General features: G+C 38.8%; 1 protein-coding gene across 12 annotated transcripts in view; it reads left to right on the forward strand.

Moving 5' to 3' along the window:
* The window catches only part of Pkhd1 (PKHD1 ciliary IPT domain containing fibrocystin/polyductin), a 463,263-nt gene that overhangs the window by 141,693 nt on the left and 298,581 nt on the right, over positions 1-22,989 (forward strand). For all 12 annotated transcript variants that reach the window (XR_007109414.1, XR_007109413.1, XR_007109415.1 and 9 more), the window contains 3 exons: positions 17,793-18,003; positions 18,408-18,565; positions 21,107-21,298. Coding sequence is in view for 9 of the 12 variants with exons in the window: in XM_047557741.1 (XP_047413697.1) it covers positions 17,793-18,003; positions 18,408-18,565; positions 21,107-21,298 (561 nt within the window). In the remaining 3 variants the exon portion in view is untranslated. The remainder of the gene's footprint in view (positions 1-17,792; positions 18,004-18,407; positions 18,566-21,106; positions 21,299-22,989) is intronic.

The raw sequence follows: 22,989 nt of genomic DNA on the forward strand, positions 1-22,989 counted from the left end.
CCAAGACCTTTAAATAAGTCCAGAATGTTTTCTATAACATATCATCTTTGATCTAGGGTGAAACTTTCTGGGGCCAGCTTTCATTTCATAAGAGTTCTCTTTATCAACAATCCATTTTGAGATCTCTGCTTCTTTGTCATTTTATCCATCATTTCCAGTCCTGTCTCTTCTCCATCCACATTGTCTCCCCTCACCCCGGCTCTTTACCTATTTCTTCTTGTCCATTGCTTCTCTTTTCTGTCTGTTATTCCCTTGGAACAAAATGTAAACCATAGCTTCAAAGTGGCACTTTTTATATGTAGCTTTATTACTTGTAAATTTTTTTTTTTTTTTTTTTTTTTTGGTTTTAAGGAACAGTGCAAACAACCTTAGACTAAAATAATAAATAAATAGATAAAATCCACACTCGTATAAGTGAGCCGCAGGATGGGCAGGGAGGCAATCAGCCTTGACATGAGTGCCTCCAGGGCTCCTAATGCGACGAGGACTCACTCTCGCCTCTGGGTGCCTCTGCATGCAGTGGCCGTGCTCTCTCCCACTCCTTGCTTCTTCTCTGGGGCCAGTGGCGTCTCCTGGTTTCACATGAACTTCTCTTTTCTTCTTTAAAAAAAATAACCAGGGAAAGTCTCACAAAGTCTTGCTTGATTGCCTTGAAGACTTAGGACTATACCTGGCTCTTTGCTCAAATCACCTTCTCACTCCTTTACCACCCTTCAAGGCCCAGAAAAGCAGGACCATGTGAGAAGATGTGACTCTGTCTTGCAAGGACCAGGAGGTGTGGGGTGTATGCACCTGTGTGTGCATGCACGTGTGTGTTTGTGTACTCACGTGAGGGTATGTTCTGGGAATCACCTCACGGAAAGAAAGATAGTTCCAGAAGAAAAGTGTTACTGGGCAGACAAAACCCACAGGTACCCTCTAAGTTACTTCAAATAAAATCTTAAGCTTTTGACTTACAATTCAAGCTCTGAAATTTCAAGTTGACTGAAGCTCATAGGCAGAAATGGTTCTATATGGTACGATATTTACTGTTATATAGGCTGGAGTATAAAGTTGAAATCACTTGTCATTTAGGCTGAATAAAACATATGTGGGATAAGGCAAATGAAAATGCCCGTTAAGTTCCTGGTACAGAGATTGGAACATAGAAAACTCTTATCAATTATCAGCAGAGATTTAAAGATTGCTGAAAATGTTTGCTCTAATTGGACCCCAAATTTAAAATTTTGATGCCTCCCAGAAGTTTTAAATCTCTCTTTATCCAGAGGCTATATGCAATCAAATTTTCCAGTATGTATTATGGCTTTCCTCCTTCCTCTCTAGGGATTGCGGGTTTCCTCAGTTTGGTATTGAAAAGGTTTTATGCCTTCCCCTACCTTTTATCACTACAAAATATTACTTGGGATTTCTTGGGAAACATGATAGGGTGTGTTAAGCAAATGCAAGGCTACACAAATGGAAGTGGTACATGTTTAGGGATGTTTGGGAGGTGCAGACATTCCAGATGAACAGACTGTTTTTCTTTGGTCACTATCTTCATCCTCCTCCTCCTCTCCCTCCTCCCCCCCCTCCTCCTTCTTGTTCTTCTTCTTCTCCTTCTCCTCCTCCTCCTCCTCCTCCTCCTTCTCCTCCTCCTCCTCCTCCTCTTCCTCCTCCTCCTCCTTCTTCTTCTTCTTCTTCTCCTCCTCCTCCTCCTCCTCTTCCTTCTTTTTCCTCTTCTTCTTTTTCTCCTCCTCCTCCTTCTTCATTTCTTTTTGTGTGTTACAGGATGTTGAACCCAGAGTTGTTCTACCACTGAGCAACATCCCTAGCCCTTTCTCTTACAAATTTAATTTATCTGTTTAGTTTTTGCAGTACTAGGAATTGAACTCAGGGCATTGCACATTCTTGGCAAGCAGTCTAACACTGAGGTACATCCCCAGCCTTTTAATTAATTAATTAATTTTGAATTTTGAGATAGCATCTCATCATTTACTTGCCAGGACTAGCCTTGAGCCTCCTGCCTCAGTTTCCTGAGCTGCTGAGATAAAAGTGCACCACCATGCCCAGCTTCATTGATATTCTTTTTTTTTTTCACTTTGCTTTTATTTGTTCTAATTAGTTGTACATGACAGTAGAATGCAGTTTAGCACTCATGCATAAGTGGAGTATAACTTCTCATTTGTCTGATTGTACATGATATAGAGTTACACAGGTCATGTAATCATATATGCTCATAGGATACAATGTCTGATTCATTCTACTATCATTCCTATCCCCACGTCCCTTCCCTTCCCTTTACTCCCCTCTTTAGTCTAAAGTACCCCTATTCTCCTGACCCTCACCCCTGCATATCAGAGAAAAAAATCGACCTTTGGTTCTTTAGGATTGACTTATTTTGCTTAGCATAATATTCTCCAGTTCCATCCATTTGGGTGCAAATGCCATAATTTCATTCTTCTTTAAGGCTGAGTAATATTCCATTGTGTGTATGTGTGCATGTGTGTGTGTGTGTGTGTGTGTGTGTGTGTGTGTGTGTGTATCACAGTTTCTTTATCCATTCATCTACTGAAGGGCACCTAGGTTGGTTCCATAGTGTCTAACTATTCTAAATTGAGCTGTTTTAAACATTGATGTGGCTGTCACTTTAGTATGCTCATGTTAAGTCCTCTAGGTATAAACCTAGGAGTGGGATGACTGGGTCAAATAGTGGTTCTATTCCAAGTTTTCTGAGAAATCTCATTACTGCTTTCTAGAGTGGTTCCACCAATTTGCAGCCCCACCAGAGTGTATGAGTGTACCTTTTCCCCCGTATCCTCACCAACATTTACTGTGGCTTTATTCTTGATGATTGTCATTATGACAGGAGTGAGATGGAATCTCAGTGTAGTTTTTGCATTTCTCTAATTGCTGGAGATGTTGTCCTTTTTTCCATATATTTGTTGATAATGAATGTTATTTCTCATCCTTTAATAACACCTTGGGCAGGCACCTTTTCATTTGCCTTCCCATTTTAAAAAGGTCATTCCTAACTAATCCAATTTAAACCTTCAGTCTCCTATTCATTTAACATTCCTTTCTTCCCCCAAGGGGCTACCTGGAGGTGCTTGGAGTGGTAGGGTTACAGTCTGCTGTTTCAGTCTTCCTCCCAACCTTCTCGTTGTACATCCTCTTGCTGTTGATAGGTTGGAGAGGCAAGAAATTTAACAAGCTTTTCACTTACCTGTGCAGTGTGTCCTCTTTTGGGCATTGCTACCTTTCTGGATAACACTGACTGACTGTTGATTCTGTGTCTTAAGATGTCTGCATGAGATCATTGGAGCCTGATAGATCTTTCCCAATGTGGAAAACCCACCAGGGTTTGCAATCCCCTTAGCATCCACCTTGGGGTTGGTCTTGGGTGGGGTACCAGAAAGTTGGTTCTGGTCAGCCTACCTTCCCTAGAATCCACTTGATCACTGGAAGTTCTTACAAATCCTTCCCCACCACAGATGTTCTACGCATCATCTGTTTCACTGTCCTGTACATATGCTAATTCTTTCCCCTGTTCAGAGGTATGAACAACCTAGAAAATATGCTTCATATGCAGGCATTTAATCTGGTAAAAAATCAATCTCCTCTGCTTATAGGAAGTTCCATGATGATACTTACAAAACCCTCTTTCTTTGCTTATGTGGAAAAAGGTAGCCTCACACCTTCTCTGTAGGAAGGAGAGATAAAGGCTGTGGCCAGCTCACTCAGGCTTATGGCTCATTCCTATCTCTGAGGAGGTCTTTGACTCTCCTCTCTTTATCAGTTGGCTCTTCCAGGAATGACTGAGATGGCAGATTTATATTAGCCTACTTTTACTAAGTCCAAGTAGTTGTCTATTTCTTATATTTTTAAGGTATCCAAGGTGAGACGCTTGTTCTCTCTTTGTCAAATGCTTGGTTCATCCTGGTGGGTTCTGCTCAACTACCTGTGATATATGTGTACAGGGACACAGGTTCGAACAGTAGAGCCATTGTTGTTTTGTTTGTTTTTATGCTATTTTGTTGTCATTTAGGGCTGGGAAGGAAGGAAGATTTAACGAATGAAGGAATGGAGTATGAGGAAAATTTAAAACTTTCTGAATGTTAAAATTTAACAAGCTTCAGTACATCATTGGAGTTTTGGTCAGCTGGCATGTTGTAGCAGATCATGATTAGAGGGTTAACACTAGTGAATGTAAATTTAGTGTAGCTCAGCATGGGAAGACATCCAGGAATGGAATGACTAGTTCTCCCTAGAGTGCATGAATGTTGGTTCTTGGCTCTATATCATCCACAACATATCCAGCATCACTAACAAAAATAAAGCAAAACATTTTCTCTGTTTCATTCAATAATGCTTCAAAAAGGTAAAACATACAACTGTTCTGTGTATGGTGATAGAAACTTCCTTCTAAAATCTCATTAATTTGAACAAGAGTGATATTGGAACCATCTATAAGAAAGTGCCCCTTAAACTAATAGCAGAACCCACACTTTAAGAAACTTTTAAAAACACGTCTAAGTGAGCATGCTGTTTCTAAGGTCTTTTAATTTTAAGTGTTTACATGTAAATGTATATTGCTAATTAGAAATGAGTTCTAGCTATTCAATAATCCAAGTACAGCAGGAACCCCACTTAGAAACACATTGTAAGGTACTTCAGGTTTCTATATATACTTGAAAACGTTGACATTAGTCAGGTCTTTTTTGGTTGTAAGTGACAGAAAGCCCAATTCAAACAAAAATAAGGACATTTATTGCCTCATATAACTGAAAAACCTTGAGGCACAGCTGAGTCCAGGTGCTCCAATGAAAGCATTAAGACTTTGTTTCTCTGCAGCTCTTGGTTCTGCTTTTCCCTGAGTTGACTTCACTGTCAAGCAAATTCTTCCCTCAGGAAGCAGAAAGGGGGCCCTATTGCTCCCGATAAAAAGATTACCTATCCAGAGCCACTTGACCTCTGGGCAAACTTTGGCACTCTCCTCTTTGTTATGGTTTGGATCCAGAATAACCCTCAAAAAGCTCATTGGGGAAAGCATGGTCCCCAATGAAGCAAGGTTAAGAGGAGGGGATTTTAGGCAATGATCAGATATGAGAGCTTTGATCTCATCAGTGGGTTAATGCATTTAATGGATTAATAATTGGAATGGAATTCCTGGGAGGTGGTAAAAACAATAGGCAAGTAGAACATTGCTGGAGGAAACAGGTCACTGGGTGCCTGCCCTGGAAGGATTTGCTCTTCTCCCAGCCCCCCTACCTCTCTCTCTGCTTCCCAGCGCATGAACTGAGCAGCTTTCCTCTGCCATGCTCTTCCTTTATGATGTTCTGCCTCACCATACGCCTGAGAGTCCATGGAGCCATGGAATCAGACCTCTGAAACTGGGAGCCAAAACAAATCTTTCCTCCTCTGAGTTGTTCTGGACAGTTATTTTTGTCACAGTGATAAGTAGCTAACACACCCTTCTTTTTTAACCCTTATCTTTTAACATTATTTATTACATTTATTTTATTTATTATATTTATTCCACTGCCTCTCCTAGCAAAATAGATATACATCATGGGGGCACAAATTTTCCCATTTCATTTTCTGTTTATAAAAAATTTTCGATGCCTCAGGATATTGTCTAGACTCATAGTAGGCTTTGGAGAAATATTTGTTTCATGAATAACTGAATGAAACACTTGAGCAAATGGCGAAGGATTGACCTTGGCCCCATTTGAGTCATAAGTTGTTTGGATTCCTGAAGTAGCTACTGTGATGAGGGAGTACTCTCATTGCCAGAATTGGCCAGGAAGCCCTGACTGGAGTAAGGGTATGGACAATGGTCTAGGCATACATAATTTCAGAGCAAAGGAGGATGTTTTCTTAAACTAAGAGTCATGTTCTCTAACCAGAATGAAAGAAGAATGGCATCTAAAAATAGTTTTTCCATCTTGAAATATTTTTACTGTTTTTTACTAACTTAGAATTGCAAAATAAGATTTAATGGGATTGCCTACACAAATATATTTCAAAGTTAATTTGGTTAAGAAAAAAATCCAATTGACTACTTCACTAGGAGAACTCAAAGCTCTTAACACAATTAATAGAAAATAAAGGACTAAAAAATATACAGCAACATGGTATTTTCCAGATTTGATTATACATTGGTAGTATTAGTAAAAAGGTGAGGAAGATTTTAAAATATTTTAATAAGAGGATCCAGAACCATTGGAGTCTTGATTTTAACTGGACACTCTGTGGTATAAATATTTTATGTACAGGACAATGACTTGCAAAGTCATCATTACTGGGTATAGGATTTGGTTTCAAGTCAAAGGATAATTGCTCATGAGCAGTGATGTGTCATGCCACTAAATCTTCTTGTATAAGTTATGAAGGGGTTGGACAACTTTTCCTTTTGCTTATTTTTCCTTCCTTACCTTTAAGAACACACACAACACTGGGTACTTCCTAACCCAAGGCATGTAAGACTGATACAACAGGGAAGTGAAGACGCAAACTTGCCCTAGTGCTCACGGGAGAGCTAGTTGGTCTGGGTCAACAATTTTATTTTATTTATTTATTAATTTTGGTACTAAGGATTGAACCCATGGGGTTTTATCATTGAGCTACATCCCCAATCCTTTTCATATTTCATTATGAGACAGGGTCTTCCTAAGTAGCTGAGGCTCTCCTTGAACTTATGATCCTCCTGCCTTAGCCTTCCTGGTCACTGGGATTATGGGTGTGTACCACAGCACTCAACTGGTTCACCTATTTTAGTCTTTCTAGATTAGAGGGCAGATTATAGGGAGTTACCTCCATGACCCTCTCTCTATGCTTGTAGGGAGTGAGAGAATAAAAATGGAGATCTCCTTTTTGGCCTAATGGATTATCCATTCCCTGGGATTATGCTACATATTTTTTAGAAATGACCAAGCAAGGGCAACACTCTTTTTGTTTGTGAAATTGATGGGTAAGGACAGGCGAGGACAGCTGTATCTATTACCTAAATGTAAGAAAAATCCTTTTTTATGTCAAAGGCAGAGTAATTTTCTCATAGCCCTAGAAAAAGAAGAATATATCAACATCAAATGTAGTAGAAGACAGGAAATAAAATCAGAGCTGAAATCAATGAAATTGAAACAAAAGAAACAATTGGAAAAATTAACAAAAAGTTGGTTCTCTGAAAAAAATAAACAAAATTGATAAACCCTTAGCCACACTAATGAAGAGGAGAGAGAAAACTCAAATTACTAAAATTCGTGATGAAAAAGGAAATATCATGACAGACACCACTGAAATACAAAACATAATTAGAAGTTATTTTGAAAATCTATACTCCAACAAAATAGAAAATTTTGTTATAAATATTAATATTATAGAAGACTAGTTAGACCATATAAAAGGCAAATTGGGAAGGTATATTTCAAATTAGAACAATACATTGTTTTAAAAAAAACTGTGAACAGCTGGGTATGATAGTATATTTTAGTGACTTGGGAGGCTAAGGCAGGACAATTTCATATTCAAGACCAGCCTGGGATATGTAGCAAGACCCTGTCTCAAAATTAAAAATTAAAAACACTGGGGTTGTAGTTCAGTGGTAGAGTGCCCTTGGGTCAATCCTCAGTACCACAAAATGAACTAACAAAAAGCATATGAACTAACGGATAAAGAAAATATGTTATTTATACACAATGGAGTTTTATTAAATCATAAAGAAGAATGACATTATGGTACTTGAAAGAAAATGGATGGAATGTGAGAACATATGTGTAGTGAAATAAGCCAAATTCAGAAAGTCAAGAGTAATATGTTTTCTTTCATATGTGAAAGCTAGAGAAGAAAAATGGAGATCAGCAGGGTAGAGAAAAGGGACCAGGGAGAGGGAAGAGGGGAGGGAAAGAGAAAATACTGGGGAATGATATTGGCCAAATTATATTGTGCACGTGAACAGATATATAACAACAAATTCAACCACCATGTACAACTGCAGTGTACCAATAAAAATTTTTTTAAAAATACCAAAAATCTGTATACTAGTTCCTTATAAAATCCCAACTGTTATAAAGTAGTAAAAATGGTACCTTTGTTCTTATGGTTCTTAACTTACTCCCCTACTTTCTTTTGACTGGGATTGAGTCATGTGATCACAGAGACTGAGAAGTTCTAGGATTTACAGTTGGCAAGATGGAAATCAAGGAGAGCCAAAGTTAGTTCCCAGTCCTGAGAATCAGGAGAGTGGACAGTATGTTATTGTCTAAAAAATGGCAGACTAGAGATCCAAGAAGAGCTGAAGCATCAGTCTGAGTCTGAAGGGCAGAAAAGACCAAAGTCTCAGTTCTCGTGGCCAGGAAGAAGTTCCCTTGTCTCACCTGCTTATTCAGATCTTTAATTGATTGTACAAGGGCCACACACATTAGGGAGAGAAGTCTGCTTTACTCAGTTTACTGATTTAAATGTTAATGGTTAATGTCATCCAGAAATGCCCTCACAGACAAACCCAGAGTTATGTTTGGTCAAATGTCTGAACACCCTTTTGTCCAATCAAGTTGATGTATAAAATCAACCATTGCAGTCACCAAAAGTGGACCCCATTTTCTATAATTGATGTATCATATCTTGGACACATAATCTTGTTGACACAAAGCTTTTCAAGGAAAAATAACTAGTTCCATGATCAATCTCTTCTGCTCAAGATTTCCTGTTTCTTTTTCTCTCTACAATATGGCTGAAGGCATCTTCTCTAGATGAGCTTAAGTTTGCTCAGTCATGGTGTAGTCACTAACCCCTTTTCCTGTAGTTTAAGTTTCTGGAAGTAGACTGCTTGGGTCCAAATTCCATCTCTAGAAGGAGCCAGCTGGAAGACTTTGAAAAAGTCAACTTCTCAGTGTTTTATCTGTCACATCTTGAGATAATGCTAAAATTTTCTCATGTTGTTGTTACATGGTTTAAGTCAAATAAAATATATAAAGTACTAAGCACAGTAGCAGGCAGCATGCAAGCACTCAATAAAAGCTTGTATTGACCTTGTGCCTCCAGTTTTGATTTGGTGAACTTGTCTCCTTATTATTCTAAGAAGGATGAGATGGTGTTTCTTGTTTTCTAGTAATCTGTCAGTCAGGAACCTGGCTGTCATTCTTGATATCTCCTTTTCTCTCATTCCCATATATTTGTTTATCACCATGTTCTGCTTAATTTTGGGGTAACTCATTAACCCACATGCTTCTTTCCATCTTCCTTATCGTTGCCTCTATATGTGATACCTTCGACTTGTGCCTGGAGTATTGGGTAAGCATTCTAATTCATTATTTTGTTGCTGCTTTTTTCCCTTTCCAGTTTATTTTTGTCCTGGAGTCAAGGTGATCTTTTAAAAACACAATTCTGCTTATAGCCTGCTGTTGTTCAAAATCAGTGGCTTCCAATTTTTCCTAAAATAACGTCCAAAATTTCTACCATGACACTAATGCACTCACTGACTTAGATCCTGCCTAGACCTTCTGCCTTATGAATTCCTATTCTCCAGTAGTAACCTTCTTTTAGTTGATTAACTGGTTAATATAGTCCGGCTTTTATATTTTTTACATTTCAAGTATCAAAAGAAACTCATCTTTGTTAAGTAAATGGAAAGCTATATATGCAGAATCTTGTGATTTTCCCTTCAAAGAGCATTCTTCCACATGTGTCATCAAAGCAAAGCTATTAATAGCCTGGTCATGGAGAAAGGGTACCATTGAATTGGGCATTATATTCAGTATTTGTTAAAATTGGATTTCACCTAGACCCTGGCACTATATAATTTTCAAAGCTGATTCCATTCTCTCCTCTCACCTAACTCTCACAGCATCCCTGTGAAGTAGCAAAGGCTGGGATTATTTTATTTGAGAGATGATGAAACTATGACTTGGTAACTAAAGTTTATTTCACCCTCTTCATGGATTCAGATGCACACGGGATACTTCTGTTTTATGTACACATCACTGGTATTTCCCTGTGGCAACACACAGAAGATACTCCTTCTGAGTTTCTGAAAGTCTTCACAATTTTATTTTTCTTTCAGGTTATTTTGGGATTGCAAGTGAGGCATTATTCCTTGTGATTCCTTTTGTAACATTCTTGATAGAGGCACAAAAAACCTACTTATTTCCTGTTTTGTTGTTTTCTTTCAGTATTTTTATGGAACTATATGACCTCTGCAATAGCAAATCTACAAATATCTTCCTTTATGAGTTCTCCCTTTAATTCTGTGTCAAGAAACTCTTTTTTACACAAAAGATTAAACATTTACCTGTTTGGTTCTTAGTACTTTTATTTATCTTGCTTTTTCAAATCTATTAACCAGGGTCAGCAAACTATGGTCCATGGACCAAATCTGATCCATTGCTTGCTTTTGTCAACAAAATTTTATTGAAACCCAGAAATAGCTGCTTTGCCTTTCAGTAACAGAATTGAGTATTTAGGACAGAGATTGGCTCCTTGAGAAAAAGGTTCCTGACCTCCACTTCAATCAATCTAGAATTAACACTAATATTCCTTATAAGTCATCTATCCAATTTTTCCCTAAGTGGTTTGTTAATTTCTGAACACTATTTATTCCACAATACAATTGTAGAAGGCTGAAAAATGACCCTAAAACATGTTCCTGTCCAGATCCACAGGACCCATGAATATTAACATATCTGGTAAAGGAACTTTGCACATGTGATTAATTATAGATCTTGAAACGAAGATATTATCCTGAATACATGTGGGTCCCATGTAATCACATTGGTCCTTACCAAAAGGATGCAGGAGGAATCAGTCTGAGGCAGGAATATGATGCTGGGAGCAGAGATAGGAGCGATGCGCTTCAAAGATGGAGGAAGGAGCTACATGGCAAAAACTGTACACGGATACTGAAAACTGAAAAAGCAAGGAAATGGATGATCCTTCCAGAGCTTCTGGAAGAAGTCAGACTTGACAACACCTTGACTTTATCCAGCGAAAATAATTTCAGAATTCTGAACTCCAGAACTGCAACTGTATTAAGTGTTCCAACTGTATTAAGTAAAGGAATTTACAGGGAAATAAATGGGATGTGTATTCTGCCCCAACTGTCCTAGAGGGAGAGATGTCTGCATGCCTGCGTTTTCCCTCCCCCTGTCTTGCAGGGTTCTTGGACACTATGGCATATTAGAGGTAGCAGTGCCTGTCATTGTCATCTTTGTTGGCTTTTGTAGCAATGGCAGCAGTGCCGGGCTCCACAGAGGCCACCCCGGGAACTGAAACCGCAGCACTTTTCACAGCATCCAGCAGCGGCATTGCCATGACCCACAAAGACACCTTAGCAGTAGGCACATTACTCAATTTCAGGAGAGCTGCATAATGTCACCAAGATCAGCTTCCTAAGTGAGTTATTAATGGGGAACTTGATGTCTCTCGTCAGGTGTGGGGGGCTGAAGGAAGCCTTGGTCTTTAGATGACTGCCTGGAGGTGTCCTAGCACTTCAGACCTCATGGGTTCTCTAATGATAAGGTGAAGATGGGCTCCACATCTGAGTGGCTGGCTGTGAATGAATCGGTCAATGTCTTAGAAAGTTGTCTGTGCACCAACTTCCTTCCCTGGGACAGATTGTGTTTTGGAGAAAATGCGCCAGAAGGAGTTTGACTTTGATATCCTGTTGGATGTAAATACCTTGGAGACCATGCCAGATGAGCTTTTGGCCATGTTGGATGACATGCGTGATCTTGTTGCCTCCTTAAACCAGGCAGTGACCCATTGACCATCTCCCAGAAAACTCACCATTTTCCCCCTTCACTTTCTTGTAGCCTCCTCACCCTTCTCTAGGGTCATCCACTCCACTCCTTTTAGGTTTAGAGCTGGGCAGTGAAGTGAGCATCTCTATAGAGATAGGAGAGCTGACTATTGCTTGTGATCATGTGTAAACTTAACAGTATATAAAGGAGAAAAAGATATCCCCTCAGATAACAACGGTGGCATATGTATGAGCTCTGTGTCCTACCTGGGTTCTACTTATTACCACTCCTCTATTTTGGGGGCTTCTCCAAATAGGAATCGTCTATCTTCCATCCATAGATATCTGCTGTGGCTCTGCATATCCCAACCCCTATGGTCCTCCAAGAGAGAAGATGGATGGGTGAGGAACCAGATGAGAAGCTAAAAGCTAGAGTGTTTGTCAAACAAGATGGTGTTTGTCAGGCAGCAGTAGAGGAAGAAGTGGAGCAGGAGACCCTCACTGAGGAATGCAAAGAGTTAGAAAAGGAAAAAGGAGACTCTGAAAGAGGGAGCAGATTCCCTGACCTAGGAGATCCAATATTTAAATAGAAGCGGTCTCCAAGGCAAGGGGGGAGGAGAGTCCCCTAGTAGGATAATAGGGAATGTTCTGCACAGAGGAGTCTAACACTGATGCGGTGTTGTAATTAATTATTCTCTAGTGCGAGTAAAGAAATGCAGCCACATCAATGTTTATAGCAGCTCAATTCACAATAGCTAGATTGTGGAACCAACCTAGATGCCCTTCAACAGATGAATGGATAATGAAACTGTGGTGTATACACACAATGGAATATTATTCAGCTATAAAGAAGAATAATATTATGGCATTTACAGATAAATGGATGGAATTGGAGAATATCATGTTAAGTGAAATAAGCCAATCCCAAAAAACCAAAGGTCGAATGTTTTCCCTGATAAGTGGATGATGGTATATAATGGGATTGGGGGGTTAGGGGTGAGAGAAGGGAAATGAGAGGGGGGGTATAAAAATGGTGGAATGAGACAGACATTCTTACCCTACGTACATGTATGATTACACAAATGGTATGAATCTACATCGTGCGCAACCATGGAAACGAAAAGATGTACCCCATTTGTGTACAATGAATCAAAATGCAGTGTGTAAAAATAAAAAAAATTAAAAAATCATCCCAAATTACCCTTCCAATTTCAACTCTTTATCATATTCAACAAATGTTAACTAAATATATTCCAATATATCAAAAAAAGAAAAGATTTGCATAGAATTATGACATTTTTTACAAATATGAAAGTTTATTGACATATACACAAAAAAGGAATGATAAGAAAGACATATTAATCTGTTAAGATTGAAAGCACTTTCTTTTTCATCTTTAAATGTTATATGTTCTGGTTTTTCTCAAAATAGTTATTAAAAATTAACCTTTTTTCATGTCCCCATCACCTCTACTGGAAGACATAAAACCTAGTAATGATGATCAAAATGATTATCTATTTGATCAAAGGTATAGCTGATTTAAATTATGGTATCCCCTCAACACTCTGAAAATTGTATTTTGTGGTTGCATTTGTGAAGCTTGCATAGCTTGTTTAAAAGCCAAAGTTGCTTTTACCCTTTTAATTTTATTTTTTAATTAACACAATAATATTACATACTTACAGGGTGCTTATGTGATATTTTAATATGTGCATACAGTTTATACTTATTAAATCAATGTAATTAGTGTTTCCATTTCCTTATCATTTCTTCATATTTAGAGTCTTCAAGCTCCTCTCTTCTACTTGCTCATAAATATATAATAGGTTGTTGTAAAATATAGTTACCCTATTGTGCTGTGAAATGCTGGAACTTATTTGTCTTGTTTAATACAATTGTATTTATAACAGTCTTTGGGAAGGGATGGTGTCTGTGGGGTTTAGATACGGTTCCAGTTTTTCCCCAAAATTTCATGTACTAGAAGACCCAGTGTGGCAATACTGAGAAATGAAAAAATTTCAAGAGAAAAAAATAAAGTTAAAAAAGTATATTTTGAGGGCAATAATAAGTGAGTACTAAAGATATTCCATAGAAACCTTTAGCTCTAAGAGAGTTTTGTACCACTAACTGAAGGACAGTCACTTTGAGTTCTGTATGGCCTAAGCATGGTGTTTATTGAAGACTTGAAATCCTTACAGGAGCTAGGAAAAGGGTACAGATGTTTCCACTTATCTTACAATGTCCCGATTCTTCTCAGTCACTTGTTTTGAGTCTAAGCTGCAAAAACATAAAGCTCTAATTGCATAGAAACAAAAGCTAGCTTTTCTCTGATAGCTCTAGAGAAATATTGCTCATTGTGCCATTAAATAAACATGGTTAGCTTTAGTCTAAACCCTTGTGCCAGAAGAACAGTGGAGTCCTTCTTAGTCTTGGAATAGACCTCGTCCCAGTTCCCTTTCACCACAATGCAGAAATACTCACTTCAGCAGGGGATGCAGCTGGCTGAGCTGCACTTTTTCAGAGGATCGCTGTGATTCACCCTCCTGCAGGGAGGGAGCTCCCTGCTCAGTCAGGACCACTGGAGATGAACCTGTAATGATGCAGAAGGCTCACAGTGCACACACCCAGCAGAGCTCACGCAGGGTGCCCTTCCAGATTTTGTCTTTATCCAAGGGAGATATCGCAGCAAGTTGTTCTCAAGGGCAGAGGGAAATGGCACATGAAAAATGTCTCTATTCCATCTCTTCCCATTTTGTCATCTGAGCAAATGGCTTATCCTTCAAAAATCCAGCATAGTTATCACTCTTCTGGGAAGCATCCCAGAAACAACCACTCCCTTGCTGTGAGTGAGGTGGTCCCTGTCTGTGCACCAGTGGACCCTGGCTCTCCCTCTATCTCATCTCTTAGCATGGAGCTTTCGTGATTCCTTCTGTGTATTTCTTGTACTAGTAGTGAGTATTAGATAAAGGGGACTCCATTTTCTTCGTTTGGTCTTCCCAATGCTTGAGAAATATTTACCTGTACATGTAGGAAAAGAGAGCATTCTCTGTTTTGCTATGGGTAATGGGGAAGCTGTGTCCAGAAATAAGGGGGGAATACTGTGTGTATATATTCCAGATAAAATTTTTAGCTCTTTTGGTGAGTTCTTATATATTTCTATTCTGATGTCAATGTTATTTTAATGAAGTAGTTCCTTTCTCTCTACCTCCCTTCCTCCTTTCTCTCCTTCCTTCCTTTCATTCCTTCTAACTGGTTTGGAAAAATCTTGGCAGTTATTCACTTGGAATAAAGATTTAATTCCTACAAAATAAACAGAAGACAATTGGAAATTTAAAAGCGTGTCAGCCCCCAAAGATTATTTTCTTTCTCTCCATGCCCATTTAGTAAGAATGGTTCTCTGAGACTCACTAATTATAGATGAATGACACTGAAATGCTTGAACAATAATTTGTAGGAAATACAATTATGAGCAGAAGTCATTAGTGGGAGTAAATGAAGAGTTTGTTGGTTAGCAGGTCAATGTTGAAAACCAAATGTGGTTAAACACTGGATTAAATTACAAGTTAAGACCATACTCCTTTTGTCATTTAAGTATATTTATAAATTACTGAGCTTTTAAAACTGCTTTTATATGCTTTTTGATTTGTGGTACAGAAAGGAAGGGAGCTGCCCCAGCTGGGTTTCAGGAGTTCTATGAAGAGAATAACTCACATGTGTGCCCTGTTCCCTTCAGCAGAGGGTCTGCCAGTCCCTCTTATGTGGCGCTTAAATAACCTTTACAGAGTAATGCATATGATTTTTGAGAATCAAAGATAATTGGGAGTAGTTAATTTATAGAGGCTAGAAATTTAATTACTTATCTAGTTCTCAGGCCCTGGATTCAGAAGATCTACTTTCAGAACTAGGTACTGATGAATTGATTTTGGAGAATTTTAGTTTCTCCTTATGCAATTTGTAAGATAAAAACAAACAAACAAACAAAGAGTTCTTACATCAGAGAAAAACTAGGTTGTGTTTATTCAAAAATTTCAATAGTGTTTGTTGTTTTTTTCTGTTTTTTAAATATTGGATATTGTATGCTCAGTTAGGTATAACCTGATGGGGGGATTATAAGTGATTGTCCAGAAAACAAATTAAAATAATTAATTTAAACCACTCTTGAGTTGAATGCCGACCATGAGTTCAGTGCTGTGTTAGGAATTGTGACATATATAAAGAAAACACAAAACAGTGGTCATGCATTCATGATCCATTCTTCAGGTAGAAAGATAAATCATGCATACTGTGATAATTATGGAGCAATTCTGTATTGAAATCTATGGCATTGGCTGGTACTCCTAACACATTCAGGCTTGATGTGGTCATACAGAGATGTCATTTCTGTAACGTGAATGAAAAGGTTATGAGACATTCTTACTGCTTTCTGAGATTCTGTCAACGTTTGAAAGGACTTAAGTGTATTTTAATAATTAAAAATACACTTTAATGATTCTCTGTAATCCTTTCCCATTCATTTTGATATGACCACTGTTAAGAACAATTAGTTGAGAAACATCTTTGTTGGTTTGTACTCTTGGTTCTGCCACATATAGCTTGCATGTCAGCACATGCGTAATTGATGTTCCTTGCATATTGACTGAGTGTTGTGAGCAATTGGTCATTAAGTTTGAGAGTGTTTTGCCTTGTATTTGATAAACATTTTTCTATGCTTGGCATAAATTTTTCTACATAGGCAATCAAGAAGAGGTCTGAGAAATCCACACATATGCATATACATATAAATAAACTTTATTTCATTTTATTGTTCCCAAAGGTTAAGCTATACAAACAAGGAATAAAATTAAAATTATTTTCTTTTGGGGATGATTTATGTCTTAATTTTCACCTGCCCTATAATTAGAAATTTTGAACTCTGTAAATATTTTGAAGATAAAATTATTGCCTGAGTAAACTTTAGAAATTACCTCATTAACCCGAGACCTTCCTAAGACTAGAACCATGTTATTGGTACAAGTGCCTGCACACACACAGACAAATAAAAAAAGAGGGAAGTTCGAAATAATTTGAAAATGATTTATTGTTAGCCACCTCTGTAGTTAGAGATTCAAGTATTATTACTTTACTTTAGTGCAACAAGGGAGGACAGTAACTGGCTGTGGGCTAAAGGTAAATTATGATCTATTGCAAAGGAGGAAGGAAGTGTACTGGGGAAAAGGAAGGGGTTGGGAGTAAGCCGTGTGCTTTTTAAAATATTGCTTCAGATAATGCCTTAAAAAATTTGCCTTGACCCTTGCTGGAAAAGTCTAGAGTAAACTGAGAGAGAGATGATCTTCTTAAATCTTTGATAGCTAAGGACTAACATGTTTGGTATGGGGAGAGTCAGATGGAAATAACAGAGTGTAGTGCAAACTAAGATACCCAGACTGAGGAGTTTTCCCTTCTTCAAATTTTCATAACCAGCCTATCCTGGATACACTCAGTTTTAGTGTTCCAAGGGGTCATTTAATATACCAAGACAACTATTGCTGAGTAATTTTGATTTTCCCTTCTGCTTACCTTATTTGTAAAGTGAGTTGAAGTCTTCATGTGGGAAATTAGTTATTGGCTTCTACATTAGAGTCTAAAGACCATTTCTTCTTTTTGGAATAAGAAAAAAGTGGTAAAATCTCATTCTCAAAACACAATGTGATGCAGGAAAGAAATAGAGGAACATTTATTGAGAGTCTATAATGTAGTAGGCTCCAACTTAGATGTTTCATATATATATTATCTCATTTAATTCTCCTAAAACCCCACGGTGGAAGACCATGCTATTCCTGTCTCTCCATTGAAAGGAACTTGGTTATATTATGGCAAGATGTGATTCAAATTTAAGTTCGGTCTGATGACCTTTCCCATGTTCTTTGCACCCGATTATTCTATCCTGGATTGCTTTTCTTATCACCCTTTATAGATGAGATAATAAGACCCCTCCAAACTTACTCCAAACCAAAACAAAAACTCTTTTTCACAGAATTCTTTGGCCAAATAACATCACATTCTCTATTAAATATCTGAACAGTGTTTCTCTGGGTTGCTTTAGGTCCACTGCCAGAGGTAATCATCACCCATCTTCGAGCAGCTGCCCACGCCCAGGACAGAGTGTTGGCTTTGGAAGATGCTGTGGACTGGCACAGTGGGGACGAAGTGGTCATCATCAGTGGGACAGGTGTTGGAGGTGCCAGACCAGTGGAAGAAACTGTCACTGTGGAGGCTGTGCACAATGCAGACCTCCACCTGAGGTCACCCTTGAGGTACTGGTGACAGCTTGGCTAAGTTCACATGGAACAGGAGGAGGTCTTAACTGTGTTGGGGTGTGGACACCAATCTTTCAGTGACATATTCTAACATTAAATAATGCTGGATATGCTGACAAGAAAATTACGAAGTTTGAAATGTTTTGAAGACTAAGACTTCTTAAATAAGTTTCTCTTGTAAGACTCTCAAACTTTGGTCTTATGTCAAATGGATAGTGCAATAATCAGGACAGTTTCTAATTCTTATGTATTTGTGCTGCAGTTCACTCTTTTATATTTGAATTTCTGTAAAATAGATCCCCAAAGGAAGAATCCCACTCATCTGGTGGCTTACTATCACCATTCCTAATAAGATTAGGAATGACACCTTCAGATGTATCTCCCTCTTTTTCTCTTTTCAGATATTCTCACAACTTTTCAGAGATTTGGGTGGCTGGAGAGCACCACATTTTAAAGGTCACAGTGGCTCTGCTCAGCAGGGGTATTACCATACAAGGAAATCTCACTACTGAGAGGAGGACATTCCTGGCTTCCTGTCAGGAGGCCAACGTGGCAGAAGGTAGAGAAGCATTTCTTTGGAAAGTCCAATGAATAAAAAAGTATTCTCAATATCAAATGATATGTGACAATGGTATGGTTGACCTCTTTCTAAAAGGGGTATGATAGTAGAAGTGAAACAGACATCAGTACTTCATGACAATAAGCAGGTGAGGGATAGGGAAGAATAGAGTCACTTTATATTAGGTAGAGGGGAGTGAAGGGAGGGGAAGGGGTATGGGGGAAGGAATGATGGTAGAGTCAAACAGTCATCATTACTTCACGTACATATATGACTGCATGACCCACATGATCCTATAATATGTATAATCAGAAGAATGGGAGATTATGTTCCATTTACGTACAATCTATTGAAATGTATAATTGCATTCTACTGTCATGTACAACAAATTAGAACAAATAAAAAAATTAAAAAACAAAACAAAACAAAATATGCCCTTAACCTTTGGATGTCCAAAAAATTCTGTACTTTTCAGAATGCTCTTAACAAATTGTCATTTCACACCCTGACACTTGCCAAGGACCTTAAGAAAGAGAGAGACTAAAGACAAAACAAATAAATTAATTATTTCTCTGGGGTAGAAAAAAATTCCTGTTGAAGAATTAAACTTGAGAGTTGAGTTACATTTCTGAGTTAGATGTCATAATAAAGTCTTAGTATTGATTCCAAGCTTCTTGTAAGATTCTCAAGGAAACCCAGAACCCTAGGCTCCGGCAGCACATTCCTATTGATTAGGCCGGTGCTTCTGCTCCTGTTGGGGTTTGTTTCCTGAGTGAACTACCACATACTTTAGGTAAGTGGTAGGAGAAGTCCATTTATCTTATAGTAGAATAGCAGGCACTGAATCACACTGATGTGCCTATTAAACATCTATTTCAGGGATGGTTAGTTTAGTAGGTTATGTTTTGGTTTCCCAGGCTGTAGATTATGAGGTTTTCACATGTTGTGAAGACATCATTTGTCAACTTTGGTCCAGGATGGTGTGGGTGTCAAGGATGACTTCCAGGCATGAGCTCTGGATGGATGATGAGGCTATTTACTGAGATGGGAAGAGGAGCAGGTTTTGGGGTGGGAGGGTGGTGATCATGGGTTTAATTTTGTACACGTCGAAACTGAAATGGCAGGCCAGCAACTGTGCAGAGATGTTTGGTAATTTCAGGAAGTTGGAAGAAATGCCAAGGTGAGAGCCAAAGATCTGAGTGGTATCTGTGAATAGGAGCATGTAAGAATGGCAGTGTGATGTGACTGGGTGGGGAGTTGTTACTATATGGAGAAGATCCTGATCTCATCCCCCTCCACCCAAGTCATCCACTCACAAGTATGTCATTCTTTAAAACAATGCTTGGATAGTAGGATAGAATCAGTTGACTGCCAAATTTAACTATTCTGCAAAATTGTGATCTGTGTACTATTCAAATTCTCTTGATAATTCTCACATGGTTTTTTTTTTGGATCACATTTTACAAAATATTGTATTTGGTCATGCTGCCAATGTGACATTTCTTCTAGGTCTGAGTCATAATAGATCCATTAACTCTTAATGGATAGCACCATCCCATTTCATCATAAATCTTAAATGTAATTACAATATCCTCAGAATAAGTCACTCAGTCTTTGCGTGGGGCTGAAGTATTAGGCACAAGGTAGCTGAAGCCAATCATAGGAGACCTGGCCATTTGAAAACTTTATCACAAGCACCAATAGTTGTGATAAAGCGTGCAAATACAAAATATCTCATTATTTTCCTCTTATGTTCTCATTCTCTGGGCCTTAGCAGATAACCACTCTGAAATTTACTATGAAATGACACATTATTTGTGTCATTGCTACTTCTTGTTTCATTAACATGGATAATAAAGAATCAATTCGGGATATGGTGTCTTCTCCATCCTATGGTTAGTTCATATCCCCACAAGTCATATGTCATATGTCAACAGAGAGCATTTTGGATCCTGAGGTGGCAACACTGTAGCCATGGGAGTTGTATGTTTTGAGTTCAGGTAGCTTGCTTTCCTCACTAGTGGCACATTTGGGGGAGAAGGAGATGTGCAGGGGCAGCACCACTTTGTCATTCTGTGGTGGCATTATTGCTAAGTCCCTAAATTGTAAAATAGTGCAGCAAAGGGGAAAACCCACTGGATGGATTGTTTAAAAAGCACTGTGACAACATTCAGTATTCACATCTCTTCCCTACAATTATAAACCATGAGAAGGTCATTTTTACTGTGCATTCCCTCCAGGGGAACTTTTGGATTGAAATCAGCATCTATTTAGGTTGTTTGTGGGTTGCTGTCTGCTACTTAGTGATGGTATTTAGCTGAATATTTGGGGGTTTTCTGGAAACAATGAAGATAACATCATGTCCTAGTTATTGAATCTTTTAATTACTAATCCAAGAAAGGAATCAAATTAAAAGTGAAGACTATTAAATGAAATAAACAGTAATGGTTCGTCCTTGGTGTCAACAGTGCCTTTCAAATGAGTTTTCTAGAAGGATGTTCTACTTGCTTCAGGTCCTCTGGACCTTATCCTGTGTTTCAGGCAACCTGCAGCTTTGTTTGTACTCCAGGAGTGAGAAGATACTGGGATCCAGGGATCTGGGGGCCAGAGTCATCATTTGGTCCTCCTCAGAGGAGCCCAGCCAGGTCCAGCTGGAGGGCGTGGAGTTCCGAGACTTGGGGCAAGCCTTCCATAAGCACCTGAGTTCGCTCACTCTGGTGGGCACTATGAGAGGTGAACCAGATTTACAGCTTCTCATGTTCCCTTCTTCTCTCCTGTTTAAGGCACTTTCCTTTCTTCTCTCATATCCACTCTGGGGTTATGATAAGTGACATGTGGGACTTGAGGGATTCAGAGATGGATAATTGTTTATATTCTTGATCACTGTTTTTCAAACTTTAGTGTACCTAAACAAGGAACTTGTGGGGCTTATTGAAATTCAAAGTTCTAGACCTTTTCCCTGACAAATGTAATCTAAGGTGGGCATAGGGATCTACATTTTAAACATAGAACCTTATTATTCTGGAAAAACTAGTCTAAGGAGTAAACTTGGAGAAACATCACAAGAAAATACAGCAGAGTGAACCACAGAATCTTGTGCTTTGTATCCTGTTTCTGTTATTCACTAGCTTTGTGACTATAGGCAAATCACCATTGAATAGTAGAAATAATAAAAGCTGTGGGCATGCACACGTAGCTTAAGGCATTTCTATGGAAAGTTGTCCTAACTCAGAAAGATCTTCTACCTGGAAAATGGCAAAAGATCACTGAGACCAGGTACTTTTCCTGGGAACATAGAACAGGCAGGGGTGCACATCTTAGACAGGGTTGAAGATATAGAAAGGACACAGGAAGCATAAAATCCACGAGAAAACCACTAGATGCAAAATGAGATCAAAATCAGAAAAAAAAGTATGTAACCAGATGTAAGGGTAAGAATTCTGAAACCAGGGTCAGAGAGTTGTAGTGAAATAATCTCCAAAGGAAGTGGAGCCAAAAAGGACCCAGAGTTGCCTGAGTAGCCTCTGTTCAGGGTCTGTTCAAGCAGAAGGGAAACCATGACTCCTTCTGTGGTTTTGGAATTTGTGGAATTTTGGGGTTTGGAGCAGTGTAGAAATTTTGCTCTGACCATGTCTGTATGAAAGTGTGTGGATGAGACCAACAAGGGAAGGGTTCCAACTCCACCCAAGAGCGGAAGCTAGCACGGAGTCCTGATCCACAGTTCCATGATGCCTCTTACAGACTGTGGTGGGTTTCCACCAATCAACGTCTAGGTGGAAGCTTCAGGTCAGGGGTTGACATAGACCTGCAAGACTACGAGGACCCTAAGTCCCCATGAGGGAAACAGCGGGAGACAGATGAAGTAAGTCTTGTCCTAAGTGGTGACACAGATGCAGGGTGGAACATGGGAGACCCACAAAGTAAACTGAGTCCTTTGAAATGTATGTTAGAAAACTTTAAGAAATGCTTAATGGTAACTATGGGGTGAAACTCACTCCACAAAGGTTAAATACTTTGTGAATTAGAATGGCTAGCCTTTGAGGTAGGATGGCCACCAGAAGGATCTTTGGACAAAAGTGTCATTGGTGAGGTCCTTTTAGTAGTTGTCAGAATCTCTGGACACCCAGAATAATTCCTGTATATTGATTGCTGGCAAGAGACAGTGCAGAAGCAGCCCACTTGGTTGGGAGCCTGTCTGGAAGCACAGTCCAAGTTGATGATAGCTCAGATGATAGTAGCCTCTAAGACCCAACTAAAGGGAATTAAACAGAGAAAAACCTGACAAACAAGACAGAAAGGAAACCAGTGGTCCCTGTGAACCATAAGAGAATTCACTACTACCCTACATGCCACTGTATCTGACTTTGCCAAGACCACTGAGACAGCAGGCTGTGCCCCAGCCCCCTCATCCCCAGAGGCAATAG

Source organism: Sciurus carolinensis, chromosome 7 (genome assembly GCF_902686445.1).
Source record: "Sciurus carolinensis chromosome 7, mSciCar1.2, whole genome shotgun sequence".
Classification (NCBI taxonomy): domain Eukaryota; kingdom Metazoa; phylum Chordata; class Mammalia; order Rodentia; family Sciuridae; genus Sciurus; species Sciurus carolinensis.